Here is a 14,585-nt window from a genome sequence, read left to right on the forward strand (position 1 = left end):
TCAGCCAAGCAGAGCTGTTCCTCATTTTTGGGGGGTGAGGTGGTTTTAAACCACGACACTGTGTTTTCTGGTGAGGTGGATGTTTCAGGTACTTTGGCCACAGCAGTTCTTTCTCAGCCTTTTGCAGGATCTTGGCTTGTAAACTGCACATTGTTCTTCTAGCAACACCTTTGTGAATGTGATTTTTTTATTACACAGGTATCAATTTGGCTTGTGTTCTAGTATGCTAAATTTTTAGCAAGGCTTCCTCAGAAGAGTCTTAAAACTGCTTCCATGTTTTTGGGAGGTGAGTGCCCTGTTGTTAAAAAACCCAGATAGCTGATGTCGTGTACCTTGGACCAGTGACAGAGTAAATTAGTGAAAGCATTAGAAACAGGAACTGGATATCCAAGCTTCTCCCAGGCTTGTGGAATAGCCAGAAGTGGGCTCCTGTCAAATAGACATTTCACTAAGACAGCTTGTGGCACCCTTCCCTTTGGGATGGAGAAATGACTGCCAAAAAAATATGTTTTGACCATCACTCACTCACTTCTGAGGCATGGTCAGCACCTCTGCAGAGCAATCTCAGTAGGGATGGGCACCGTGCCCAAAATGGCTGCTAGAGATGCCATGAGACTATGGAGTTTAGGCTACAGTCTTCTGTCTCCTATTTCCTTTATCTCCATGATGCAGGCACTGGTCTCAGGGACCTGAAGTGTTTTTGCTTGACTTTCTCTTGTAACATTTAGGTCAGATGAAGAGTGAAATGAATAGCCTTGAAATGAGAACGACTAAAATAGATACTTTTCCCATTATAGGTTCTGCTGTGTTTTCCTGGAAAAGAAGTAAGCACTTAGGCTGCAGACAAGACAATGCAATATCATACTATTCACATCATATTTAATAATGCTCTAGTACCATTCAATATAAATAAATAACCATTAAAAAGTACTTTCTCGACATTCTCTTTTGTTCATCAATAGTATTTTCTGCAACAGGAAAGGTTAGTAATATTCATTGGTTGGTGAGTTGGATGAATCTCAGAGAACATGAGTATCAGTACTGATATGCTAGTAAAAACCAGGCGCTAGGATGCCTCTTCTTGTGTTTAAATACTTCAGGCTTGTTCTGTGGCTTCCCTCCTTACTGCACTCACTTCCCCTGAAGCCTGTAACCCCGATGCTGCTGCTGTCCTGGGCTCTCCCACCCAGCTCTGCTGGTGAACAACCATCTTGTGGTGCCTGTTACTTGCCATCCTTAGCTGATATGCCTTGGCCAGCAGCAGTCCTTGCTGTCCTCAGGCTGCCCTACAGGGAAAAGAGTATTTGTGCTGAACAGGCCCACATGTCTGCTAGCCTGGAATATCAGCTGCATACATTCATGCTGTCCATACAAGGTCTTGGTTCTGCACAATGTAGTGACTGACAGAACTTCTTGGTTCACAAAAGGTCTGCTCCACAGGGCCAGGCTGGGGCAAGAATGGAGATGGTGCAATAGGGCTGGTCTTGAGAGCTGACTCTGACCAAGACTGAACTGACAGCATAGTACATACAGAAGGAGTAATTTTGCTTTCTTATAAGGAGGTAGAGAGAACAACTCTCTAAAAACGTGTGTGGCGGCATCTGTCGCAATGGGAATAGATCCTTGCTACAAACACTCACTGTCAGTGCCTAGACCCTAGGTAGGACCTGTGTGAGATTAAAGGCCAGAGAATTAATCACCACATCTCCTCCTGTTCATACGGGCAGAAACTTTGCCCATCTCAGAGGAGAAAATGGAGGATCATAAATCAACTCCTTTATTCCCTCACTCTTGCTCATTCATTGAAACATCAAAAAAGGGGACTTAGTCTTGGGTTAATGCTGGGTAGAAGCACTGAGCCCACCTGTGTGGTGGCAGGATGGGTTGGCAAAGCCCACTGGAGTGCAAGCCCTGCTACCTTCTGCAGAAGGCAGGACAGAAAGCCATGACAAATGCAGAGTGAAAAGCATTCTGTGGATGCTGGGCTTCCTTCATGTTAACCAGTGCCAGTATGCCATACCCTTGCTCTGTAAGACCTTTCTAGGGTCCAGAGAAGACACTGTTCTCAGCCCATTCAGTATTTTCTTCATGTTGAGACAGCTGGCAGGGTGGGCCTGTACTGCTGGTGTGTTCATCCAGACAGACCCTGGCCTTAGTCTCACTAAATGCAGTCTCCATTTCTCTAATTGATGCCTATTCTTTGATTTCTTCTGTCTCTCTCTCTCTGAAAAGAGGCATCTCATCCCCTTTGCCCCTCCCATACTTTGGCCCCCTCCTATAGCAGGATGTGTGGCTGCTCCTTTTCCATTGAAGGAATATGGATCAACTCCCTCTCTCAGATACCCTTCAAAGAGCCCCCTTCATGGAGGCTTCCTGAGATCCCATGGGGACTGTCTGCTCAGTGAGGCAGTCCTTTGCTCATGTTTTTACCTCACTGTGATTGCTTGGGAGCCAGAAACTTAGTGCCACCCATGTCTGTTGCATAAAGGAACTGTAATTTCCTTCGCTGTACTGCCCCCCTTGCTGTGTTTCTGATTATTTTGCCAGTTTAAGATACCATTGTAAAGAAACCCCAGGGAGCCCAGAACACATGACATTCATTGGCGATCACCAAGCTCTACTGTTCTGAGGCAAGGGGGAAAATATTCTTTCTTCATGAATATGTCACATGACCTAAGCTAAAAACCAAAATTAAACAAGGAATAGGCAGAGAAGAATTCTAGTATAAATAAATCAACAAATAAATAAGATTCCTGCTAGCCCAGAATTTCTTGGGCAAGGGATGACTCAGTTGCTTACAACTTCCTCCCAGCTGTGACATCCTTGATGTGTTTTGAATGCCTAAAGCCTTGTTTCTCATGGCCTGAGTGAAGAATGTTTTAAAGATATGCTCAGACAGGTTTCTGGGTCATTCAAGGAATCTTCCTGGAAAAGTCACAGCGACACCACTCCCCACGCACACATATGGTACCAACACTTGTGCTTTTAATCCAGTGCATCTTTCCTTCGGTCCTCATTTGCACCTCCTGTTTTGTAGGCTGCCTCCCACCTGGCCGTCTTCCTGTTTTATTGAGGGAAAGGGAAACCCTTCCACATGACACTGACTCCTCTCTCTTCACAGCACCACATACTCCTCTCAAAGTTCAGCTGGAAAACCTTGCCACGCTTGTTATTTCAGTTGTCTTGTATGTGCTCAAGATAGGTATCCCGGTGATGTCTCCAAATTCCTTGATGTTCTCACAGCAGATGAGTGCAGGCTGAGGGTTACTCTTCTCCGAGCACTTTTCACCCACCTCCCTCTCAGAGAGTTGTCTTCCTCTCTGGAGGTCTAGGAAGCAAGTCCATGCACATGATTTGAGGCTACTGAAGCACCTGATAGTGCTGCAGCAGGCTTCCAGGCTTTGAACACATTCAAGTCCACCCATCTTTGCCCCTGCTTTCTGGTCTCTGCAGCAAGACACGGAGGCATGGCCTTTGAGGTACAGTACCTGCCGTGTCTCCCTGAGCAGGAAAGGAACTTCATCCAGAGGGCTCTGTGCCTGGGGATCTGAGATGGCGTTTTCCAAAACAACTTTAAGCAGGGACAGTTCAAGATCTGAGCTGAGGGATAGGTACCAGATCCTCCCTGAACTCCCAAACCCCAAATGAGGTTCTTCAGCACAGCTTCCTCTCCAGCACTGAAGGCTGATCTGTGTACATATTGGAGTGCATCCCTCAGAGGGAGGGACTCTCGTGCTAGCTTTACTTTAAAGCTGTTTTGAGAGCACACCAGCCTCAGGCCAACAACTCCATGTTTGTGCTTTAGTGACAACTCCTGTCCTTGAACTACTGCAGCTCACAGCTGCTGTACTGAAGCTCAGGTTTCACGAAATGCCAGGAGAGACCTTTGGTGGCACCTGCACCCATCCTGGATTTCAGCCTCTGTGCTGGCACAGCTGAGAATGAAGATCACATCTAATAAGTTATAATGAATGGTTAAAAGTACAGGGCCCAGTGGGGAAGGGAAGCACTCCTCTCCCAGGTGGGAAGGATCTCAGGGCACCACATCAGCTCTGTCCCTCCTTATTACCACCTCTTTGGGCAGTGGAGCTGTTTGGAGTGATGACATTTGGGGGTGTTTATCATCCTCCAGCTGTGGAGCAGAGCACTGGGCAGGACAGGCAGGGTGCACAGCTGCTACGGTTGCTGATGGACTTCAGGAACAATCACAGCCCTCTGCCTCTGTCAAAACAAACACAAGGTGAAGTAAGAAGGTGTAAATACAACATCCAGTGTAACAGGGCTATCCCCTGGCTCAGACAAACACCTTGCAGGCATCAGTAAACAGGTTCCTCAACCACACTGTGCACGGCTTTGGGCTGGGGTATGGCTGAAGAGCTGCTTGTTCTATCTGCACTAGAGTCTTAGCTGGGAGATTTTTATTTACGAATTAGATAAAGTTTCTGACAGATTTTTTTTGTCTGCACTTTAAGTCATTATTTTAACTTCTTTGATAATTTTTTTAAAGAAAGAGTAGGAGGATGAGATCTGAGAATCTCTATTCAGTCTGTCTGGAAGCTCTGAAATGCAGATGAACCTTCTCTGTTTCCAAATTTCACAAGGCAGCAGGAGTCCTATGCTAACCTAAGCACATTCTTCTCTTTCGGATGCCTGTAAATAAAAGTTAGCAATAAGAATAGGTAGTTTTTATAACACCAGTCTTCTGTGATAGTTTTCAGGACTTTAACAAAGAAAAATACGAGGTGAAATTGATTTCCATCTCCTGTTCTCAGAAGCCAAAGCCTGTGTTTCGAGGGTGTTTCAATACAGTCGGCAGGGATGTATGCTGTGACAGCTTTTGGCTGCTCTGTCTCAAGCAGCCATGCACATGGTCCAGCTAGAGATCAGGAAAGTACCAAATCCCACACCAAGCAATGTCTGCCTCACTCACATCTGCAGGATTTAAAGGGAAGGAGGGCTCTGGGAGGTCTTGGACTTAACTGGCTTGATCTGATCCTCAAGGAGGACTAATTGGCAGGAGGGAAAGATGGAAACATTCTTCCTATTGTGTCTAAGAACTGAAGATCCTCAGGGGAGCAATTTTGCCTCTTTTTTTTCTCAGCACTGGCTTATCTAGATCATGCCTATCAAGGCTCTGAAGCTCAGCAGCCTTGATAGTAAGGACCTGCAAAACACTGTAGCCTTCAGCAGAGATCTCAGTGTAAAATTTTAAGAGAGGCAATCTAAGGATTTTGCTTGATTGCCCTTGATTGTCAAGCAGTTTACCTTGCATGGAGTAGATGCCACCTGCCAACTTGGTGAGTCAGAGCAGCTGCCCCCACATGACAGACAGTGGTGCAAAAGGGATCGTGGTCAAATTCACTGCTAATGCAAGTGCAGAGATCCTTCAAAATCTGCAGGGCTGACCCGGCCAACAATCTGCTTGGAACAGTTGGAGAGGATGGCTTGGATAAAGGTGCAAGTCCTGCTGGTGAATCAGTGGCAGTGTCTTAATCTTTTAGAATCGTTGCTTTCCTTTCCTTTCCCACAACAAGTGACTCATGGGGAGCCATGCTCATGAGAATCCATAGCTGGTGCATTGCATTTCTTGTGGAGGCTGGCTGAGCGTTTGGCCAGGGAGGGAGGTGAGGACTAAAGTGCCCATCCATAAATGGCACATTTGTGAAAACATCACATCTGCACTCTGCATCTCCATTGGAGCAGTCAGCTCTTCCTCTGGCAAGCAGGCAAGGAGGGTCTAATCTATCTGAGATTTATAGCCCTGCTCATCCTTTACAAAGTAGGTGATTCCTCCAGACCAGTTAACTGGACTCTGAGTCCTTATGAGCTGAGTTTGGGCAATCACAGCTTTAGACTATTGCAGACCCAGCAGGGATGAGAGTGCAAAATGAGCCTGCTGCTGCTAGTGGATCTCACAGAAGTGCTGGTGAAAAGAGGAGCTGCCACCTAAGCACAGGTATTGTGCATCATTTATGGGTTTCCAGGATATCTGAACTATTAATAAAAAGCTGTCAGAAATGGTACAGGGTTTGTGTGCTGTAGGAGGTTCAGGTAGGCTACCCCAGGGTCCCTATGGTGGCACCAGGTGTCTGTGCTCAGGTGCCTGAGTCCTGTCCCTTCCATCTGCTGCTGGGTGTGCAGGCACTAGGCTTGCTTTGCACTATTTGTGTGGCTGTCACTCAGAGATGATGAGGTGCTGTGGAAATGTTGAGTGCAGCTACTAGTGATGCACACAGGAGATCAGTGCAGGAGTTGAAATACTCATGACTGCCTGTAGGAAACCTGTCAGTTTTATTTTCACTGGTACAGCTGAGCTGAGGTGTATATTGGGGTCAAAACTGAAAGCAGTCCTGGAATATCTTCTAAAGAAGGACAAAATCATTCAGCATCCTGTGTCCTGACACAGATACAAGTCATTTCAGAAAGAGCTGGGTACTCTGAAATTGGGATACTTTTATTCTTTTGGGACTTTTGGGATAGGAGTCTGCCATTGAGATCAGAGGGCATGGCATCTGGCAGAGGAGGTCATAGCTCCTCTGAAGCCTGTTCATCATCAATCTCTTTCTAAGAACATATCAATGATCTCTGATACATTCCTGCCGTCACCTGTGGTGGTTGCCATAATCCCCCATTCTGCTGCTGAACCTGGCTCTGTGAACTGCAAAGGCACTTCCTAGTGCCTTCACCACTTCTCCTCAGCTCCTAGCTCTGGTAGCATTGGTAGCACCTCAGACTGAGAGAGTCTGTGTAGGCTGTGCTTTGCCAGTTCCTGTTCTGAGGTGCTCTAAGTAAGCATTCCATCAGCCTTTCCCTGCTGCACCCACACCACAGCTGTTCATGCAGGATAAAAGGTGGATGCCTGAAGCACTATAGAGGTGGCAGGGCTGCTGGGACGAAAGGCTGCCTGCAGGAGTGGGATCTCGTTCCACGCTGTAGGACAACTCCCACACCAAAGGGAGTTTGGAGCTGGATTAAAGAGTCCAGGGGCAAGGAATCTGGCTTGTCATTAATACTGAGTGAAACTGGGGGATTCTGCTGTCACTTTTCTCTCTGTCAGGCAAAACTCCCACATGGTCTGCAAGGAGGCTTGAATGAGTAAGAAATACAGACCATACATGGATAAAGATGAGAATCTACTTCTTGTCCAAAGGGTGGCATGGTGAATTACTGGAGCAGTTGCATATGCAGTTTTTGAGGAAATAATAGTAGAAATAAGGAAACAGGTACAGATTATTTGCCTTGCTAAAAACAATAAAGACAAAGATACTCACACCCTGGAGCTGGCTCTCTGCTTACACCTCTACTCTGGGGTCTGTAAACCCACGCTTGCCTTCATTAACCAGAGTGGGCCTCTCAGTTCTTGTGTGCCAGACCAACACCTAGAGGGAATCACAACGAGTTCAGGCATTCTGACTGCCATGGAAACAACAGTACTGCACCCATTGATCGGATGGCATCCTCAGAAACCTGAGGCTCACAGCTGTTTGAAGCATGTCATTCAAAGGGCTTGATCCTGGGAGACACTTCATGGGCACATGAAACAGTGACAAGGAGGAGGGATCATTCTTGACCAAAATTCCAGGCTCAACCCCCTGCCAATCCTGGATTTTGGAGAAGCAATCTGGGCACAAATTGTACATCTGAGACTCTTTAATAACAGAGAATGCACAGCACTGCTCCTCAGCTTTCTCTGAGCTTCACATCTGTGAAGAATTTAGCAGGCTTTGTCCATCTGTCTGTCCCAGCATCATTTGGCACTGACATGTGCCAGCACAGGGCAGGCACACTGGAAGGTGGAGGGGTGTGGCAGGAGGCTGTAAAAACAGCCAGGACCCAGCAAGGAGACTGTATCTTCCAGATTTCTTGTCCTACTCACCTTTGTGCAGTTGGCTGCTTTGGGCTCCAGCCCGTCCATAGTCACTAGATCCTTCAGCAGACTGGTTTCCTGGTAGCCTCCTTTAACTCCCTCCAGCTTGAAACTGGCATGAGGCTTCTCCAAAATCAACTTGATGCTGATAGCAAATCCGGCCATGTCAATAGCAAAGGGCCGGTTAGGGTCAAAGACGGTTTTCCAGCCCACCACCTTCCCTGCTGGGCTCACTTTTGGGGATTCATATCGCAGCCCCCCGACAAAAGCCACTGGCCAGACTGAGACCCTCCTTGTGTAGCGCATCTGTGTGCCAGAAAGAGACAGTGCTGTGAGAATTCGACCCCACCACGTTTGTCCCAACCCCTTAGTGCACCATCCTCTGCTTTCATTGGCACCTGTCCTCCCCCATTGACTTCCTAGGCAACCACACTGCTCTAGGCAGCACAAGCTCTACTTCACCTGTGCTGCTGCTTGAAGAGCTACAGCTTCCATGGCCACGAGGCAAGTTTTTAGCACATTATTCTCTGAACACCAAACTCACTGCTTTTTTGTGCCCACATTCAGTTCCTCAGAAGAAGGAAAACCTCTGGTTTTCTCATCCCATTTGCACTTTCACCTTTTTGTTATGGTAGAATTTTATCATTTTTGTACTTCTGTACTTTTGTACTACTACTTCTACCAGGCCTCTAGCTCTGTATTATCAGCTCCACTCACTCCACCTTCACACTCATGCAAGTAATCTCCCTCCCTGACTGATTAATCTTCATCCTCACCTATTGCAATTTCTCCCCCTACCTCCTGCCTTGTTTTTCCAACCATGGCTACTGCCTTAAATTGTGGAGGTTTATTGAAATTGTCAGAAAGGACCTGGAAAGAAGTAAGAAAGGATGAGCTTAACAGAGACCTAACAACTCTGAAAACTGGAAATATGTTCTGATGCATAATTCTGCTCTTCAAGTGGCTTAGTACAGTTTGGCTTAAATGGGTGACAAGGGAGTTTACTGGATTTTTGCAAGTTTACAAGGGCTTGGCAACTCACAAACGCCAGGTTTCCAGCAGAAGTCTGGGCAAGCTTCTGTGATCCCAGAGGCACAGCCCTGTTGTGGCTGGAACTTGAAGAACTGAAGGGCAGTCAGGAGAAAGTCAGACAACTTTTCTATCATCCCTTTCTATCATCTCTTCCTAACAACAGTGCAGATTTATGCCTTACCAGAAGTTTGTCTTTGGTGCTTATTTAAACTTGGTCAGCTCTCCCTGAGGAGATGCATAAATTCTGAGGTATGTATCCTGTGTTCCCTGGCAGGGAGAACCCTAGCTGGTGCAATGGTGTGTGAGTGGCTGTTCACATCTGCAGCCTATAGCATGGCAAATGTGTTTTTTGCCCTTTCAGCCCTTTAGAGCACTGGCTACTGGGTTTACATAACTACAGGCTTGCATCTGTCCTATACCCAGCTGCCACTGCATGCAGAGTGGGTGAGGTCTTTGCAAGTACAACTGGGCTTAAGAGGCTCTGCAGCTCTATCCTGCTTTTCTGTCCCATGTAATTTTATGTCTCTTACCTCCTCAAAGAGCTCCAGGCTGTAGGTGTTATCATCATCGGCAAAATAGACTACCCCTTCTGGTGGTGCGGTGTTGCTGAAGCTGTCCCTCAGCCAGTGCAGCCCCAGGTTCCTCTGTAGTGTCCCTCTTGGGGTGTGGGATGGGATCCAGGACAGACCCAGCTTCAGGCTCTTGGGTGTCTCTACGTTGAGGTGGGTGAAGTTGAGCCCAGCCTTCTCCAGCAGGTTGGATACAAGGTTGGTCCTCCGTGGAGAGTCCTCCACCACCACCCAGTGCAGGTTCTGTACGTGGAGGAAGGTGTTGGCCAGACGGGTCAGCTCAGCTTTTTGCACTGGCCGGGTATAGGTAGGGGTGATAACAAAGATAGTTGGCAGGGTGTCTGACCATGGGGGAGGCCTGGAGTACACATAATTCTGGATGATTTTAGGCGTTGCCCCTACGCTTTGCTGCTGCCGAGTGCATGATGAGAAGCCTTCTTCTCTCAGTGCAGATGTACCATTAAGGAGAACTTTAGAGGTCACGTTCTCGTCTGTCTCTTCTGGGGCAAAAGGAAGGAAGAAAGAGGAAGAAAAAGAAGATGTCAGAGGATTAATAACTGTTGGGCCGCCTCCTGTCCAGGGAGGCACACATCTGTCTGGAGTTAGTGCTTAGCACAACAACATCCTCTTCCCAAAGCCAGCCTAAGGTGCATGTTTAATGTGCTCTCAAGAACACTTTATGTTCCTGCTGTTGGCAGACCCCGAGGGGGCTTTCAGGCAAGTTTGTCTTTGTTTAACCCATCCCATGAGAGAGCATCTCCTGCTCAGGGTTCACACCAGAAATCACCACAGCCACCAGCACACCAACAGCAGACCTTTTGCACTTACTTCTCAGCAGGCTGAGGTAGTGGGTGGTTGGATACTGGTGCCACAAGGTTAGGAGAAGAGCCCATGGCAAGGCAATCAGGAGCGTGGTAAGAAGGTTACGTCTCCTCAGCATGCTGCAGGGAGCTTCCAATGCCCAGGCATCTCTCTACCTTTCAGAAAAGAAAAAAGAATAAGGCCTCCGAAATATCAGACACCGAAAATGCAGGGAGGCACGACAAATGTTTGGCCCTGATCCAGCAAAGCGTTGTCTAAGTTTACAAGGAGCTCCATTAATGTTGCAGGTCCAAACCATTATCCAGCTTTGGTGCTATTGAATAGAAACTTTTAGCTATTTCTATTGCTATAAAGAACCTCCCACTATTCCGTGATGAAACCACTGTCCTTGACTTAGGGTTGTTCATGTTGCTGATTCTGAAGTCAGAGATGACTGCTACTTGCCTCATCTTCAGGACTTATGCTCATCCCTGAGCTCTGTGGTGACCATTTCATTTGCTTCTTTCGTACAATTTTTTAGAACTGTTTGCAAGATTTGTGTGCTTGAACATGGAACTGGACAAAACAGTAGATGTCAGGCATTCTCTAGATAGCCAGCATCTCTTTACACTTCTGCAGTGTTAATTCATCCTCCTCATGCAGGTGCATTGAGGAAATCAGGCATGCACGCTATCACCTACTAAGTGTTCCATGAAATCCCTGCCGTGGCGATTCCACAGTGCTGGTGTTGCCTGCTGAATGTTCAATTATCCCACATCCCTTTCTACTTCTGGTTTGCAGTGTTTGGCCATTGCAGCATTTAGTTTAAATCACAGACTTTGGAGTACCCACCAGGCCCTACCAGGTCCTCTTGCACTCCTAGGCTGAAGGCATTTTGAGGGAAGAGAGTGATGGCATCATGCTGATACAAAAGATTGAAAGGAGGTTCAAATTGGTTGGCTCTAAATTCCTCCTCTGCCAGGGATTTTTAAGTGTACTGAACTCTGCCAGTCAGCTAAAACCAAGGTCCTCAAAGGCATGCAGGCACATATTGTTCAAAGGCAACTCCTTGCCCAGGATTTGGGTCTAGCAGCTCATCTGTCCAGAGGGGAAGGACTGCCTTGCTTCAGAGTTAGAGAATTGTGTGAGAAGAAACATGACAATTGGTCTAAAAGGGCTCTGCACTTACAGCAGCCACAGAGTACTCCTGGAAGATATTAGGACATGCTATTCTAAATTCATCCTCTGGGACCTTCTTAGAATCTGTCTTTAATTGTTTCTCTGACATTTGACCTTGGTGTCCTGAAAAAACAAGGGTTATGCAATTGCAGGGCTCGTCAGTGCCCTACCACCAATAGCTGTCAATCCTATTTCAGCCAAATCTGACAGAAGACTAGCATGTCTCAGCAAGTCCTCTGGCTGGCAAGTGGATGTTCATAAGCCCACCTAAGGAAATTACTGCAACACCAGCTCATTCCTTGTTAGACACCAATGGTACCGTGCTGGAGCAGTCCCTTAGGGTAATGTATTCCCACTGACTGCTCCCCAAGCCAACCATTAATGGTGATAATATCTAACATTTCTTACCTCCTCCTTGGGAAGCACCATGGTGAGCATTTCACTACTTTCAAGCTATAAAAAACTGATGATGAAGTGAACCAAGGAGCCTGTGTGGCCAGGGGCACACAGGAGTGTTTTGGTGATGTGAGCAGGAGCTTTGTGCAGCAAACGTGCTGGCTCTGCTTAACTTCACTGCTTTTTGGTGACTGGGTCTGGGCCAGGTACAAGAGTGTCCTTGAAGCTTTAGTGCCAAAGGCATGGGTCTTTGGTAAGCTACAGATCCAGGCTGGGCGCACGGCAGGACGATGTTACCCACACCAAGGACTGCTTTCCCTACAGGAAATCCTTTCTCTTACCAGCAGTGTAGAGTAAAGCTTCCCATCACTCATGGCTGTGACAACAGACAGAGCCACAAAAGAAGTCCAAGGATTGCTATTAACAACTGCAGATACCTAGGTCCACCCAGGCCCTGGCTCAGGGTCATCACAGCTCCTGGATTCCTCCAGTATGCTTGCAATTACAAATGTCCCTGCACCAGAGTCAGGCAGCCAGTGCTTCTTCCCTTTAATAAAAGGCCTTAATTAGACACAGTTTCTATGCAGCAGACCTGCTACTGCTGCAAACTCAGGTTACTTCTGGAGGGAAGGAGAGGCAGCCGTGTTACCAAGAGAGCACAGAGGAGAGTGGATCGGGGTTAGAAGAATTTTTCACGAATTCCCTTTCTAGTTCTTTCTCCTCCTCCCTCTTCCAGCCAGCCCTGTTGATGGTTCCCAGACACTGCAAACAAGTGGAGATGCTGTGTGTGCAACTCCCCTGGTGCTCCATGCTCATTTATTTCTACATGCACCTTCTCTCTATTGCTTTTCCGAAGCAAACAAGGCTGAAGAAGTTAAACCCTGCATAAAGCCCCAGGTAACTTGTGAACCTCAGAGAGGAGCTGACTTTAACCCCATTTCAAAAAAATCTCTCTTGGAATACTTTATTTTATCTTTAAAATGCTGCCTTGTCTCCCCCACTGTCTCCCCCTGCATCCATCATGCGTGCTCTTCTCTGTTGCTTTGTATCTTTCACCTGCCTTTTCTCAGTCCTTCAGAGTCTCTTTTCTTCCCTGTTTCCAGGACTACAGGAATCCCCAGGCTTATTAATAATTTTAGCCTTTGTCTTCTGTCCTTACCCACACAAAGGCCCTTTGCATTCTCTTAATGTCCACCCCGAATGGAATATTTCCCACAAAGTGGTCCATTAAAGCATCAGTCCATCCTTTTGAAAACACAGCATCAAAATCCAGTCACATATCGATGCCTCTGGGTAGCCTGCTGATGGCCCCATTGGGGCTTACAGAGGTTTACTGCACATATTTTTACCTACTTTTTATAATTAAAACCAAAGTCTCCTAAGTGGCTCGGATTAATTGCATGCTTGCTGGCAAACATTACTGTGTGTATTCTTGGCACAACCACCTACCTTCCTCCTGCCTTTAACCCCTCCCAGAGTAGATTCTATTAAATGAGATTCAAGATCAGAAGAAAATTTTGTGATCATCTAAACCCATCTCCTGCGATCATCTGGTAATTCCTTGGTTTAAGCTGTAGAGGGCAGGGACTATCTCTTAACGTGCTTGTACAGTCCGGCACTGATCCCAATGGGAGCCTTTGGATGTGATTGCAATACAAATATTATTGATTGTACTCTCTTGCTGGCTCTTCTCCTCCCTAGCTATTTCCCCTGTCCTGCCTATTCCCCGTTCTCTTTCCTTTTCTTTTTTTCCCTAGTGTCTCCTGCAGCCCTTGTTTGTGTTACACACCCTTAACAACATTAGCTGAATGTTTGATGGATGCCTTCAATATGCTGCCTGTAGCCTTCTTGAGCTGTTTTCCAATTACACATCCCTCTTCTTAATTTCATCCATCAATCTTCTGTTCTCCATTAAAAAATAAACAAACACACACACAGAGCACAAAGCTGAGTATGATAGGGACAAAATGTTTCTCGTTCTACTCTTGCTTCACGCTGCTTTGTCAGACTTCTCGGCTCCTGGGATGCAACACCATTCACTCTCCATTTAAGCTCCATGTGCTGATGCAGGGGGCATTATTCTGAAAGGATTCAGGAGAAGACAATAAGAGAAGCACACGAGGGGAAGAGCTGGATTCCCCAGAACGATGCTGAAGAGAAGCAAGATCTGGCTGAGACTCAGACCATCACAAGTGACCAATTCCTTCATCTGTTGTTGACTAATTACCAACAGGGAACAATTTGTTACGGGCAGGACAACCCAGATTTTGAGAGAGGGATAAGGATTCCAGGCTGGAAAATGACCCAGGCAGTGACTCTCTCCCTGAGCTGGAGAGTGTTTGAAAGGACATGCTGGGTGAATGGGAGAGAGGTGAAAGGGAGAGATGCAGCTGACTGGGGATTATAAGGCTGACACGTTCCAGTGCCTCTGATTTTCCTACAGCCCTGTTGAGGAGGTGCTCAGTTTACATCCTCTTTGATAACTCAGAAATGGTTAGGATCACATGGGCTTTGGTAGTTCTCTTCTGAGGTTTTGGTTCTGCCCTCTGCCTGCCTGATCCAGAATGAGAACCACACCTTTCTAAAAGTTTGCTCTGCAAGAAAGGTGATTTTCCAGCCTCTGGTTCAGGGCAGCTGGCCTGTCTGAGCCAGGCTTACAAAACTCTGAATGCTGGACCAAGCCCAGCCCCAGGACTGTCTGGCTCCAGTCAGAGACACAGGCTCTAAAGATCATTACCTTC

At 46.9% G+C, this 14,585-nt stretch overlaps 1 protein-coding gene across 3 annotated transcripts in view; it reads right to left on the reverse strand.

Annotated features, from left to right (window-relative positions):
• Nucleotides 1-862: 862 nt before the first annotated feature.
• The window catches only part of LOC104687055 (galactosylgalactosylxylosylprotein 3-beta-glucuronosyltransferase 1-like), a 28,149-nt gene continuing 14,426 nt past the window's right edge, over nucleotides 863-14,585 (reverse strand). Inside the window, exons 2-6 of one of the 3 annotated variants that reach the window (XM_039558843.1) lie at nucleotides 10,297-10,441; nucleotides 9,430-9,968; nucleotides 7,877-8,173; nucleotides 7,272-7,379; nucleotides 863-4,221 (exon numbers count right to left, since the gene is read on the reverse strand). In XM_039558843.1, coding sequence (XP_039414777.1) covers nucleotides 7,293-7,379; nucleotides 7,877-8,173; nucleotides 9,430-9,968; nucleotides 10,297-10,408 — 1,035 coding nt within the window. In that variant the 5' untranslated portion in view covers nucleotides 10,409-10,441 and the 3' untranslated portion in view covers nucleotides 863-4,221; nucleotides 7,272-7,292. Of the gene's footprint in view, nucleotides 4,222-7,271; nucleotides 7,380-7,876; nucleotides 8,174-9,429; nucleotides 9,969-10,296; nucleotides 10,446-14,585 lie in introns of all 3 variants that reach the window. The other 2 variants (XM_039558835.1, XM_039558828.1) reach the window with 2 other exon arrangements.

Source organism: Corvus cornix, chromosome 1 (assembly GCF_000738735.6).
Source record: "Corvus cornix cornix isolate S_Up_H32 chromosome 1, ASM73873v5, whole genome shotgun sequence".
NCBI classification, from domain to species: domain Eukaryota; kingdom Metazoa; phylum Chordata; class Aves; order Passeriformes; family Corvidae; genus Corvus; species Corvus cornix.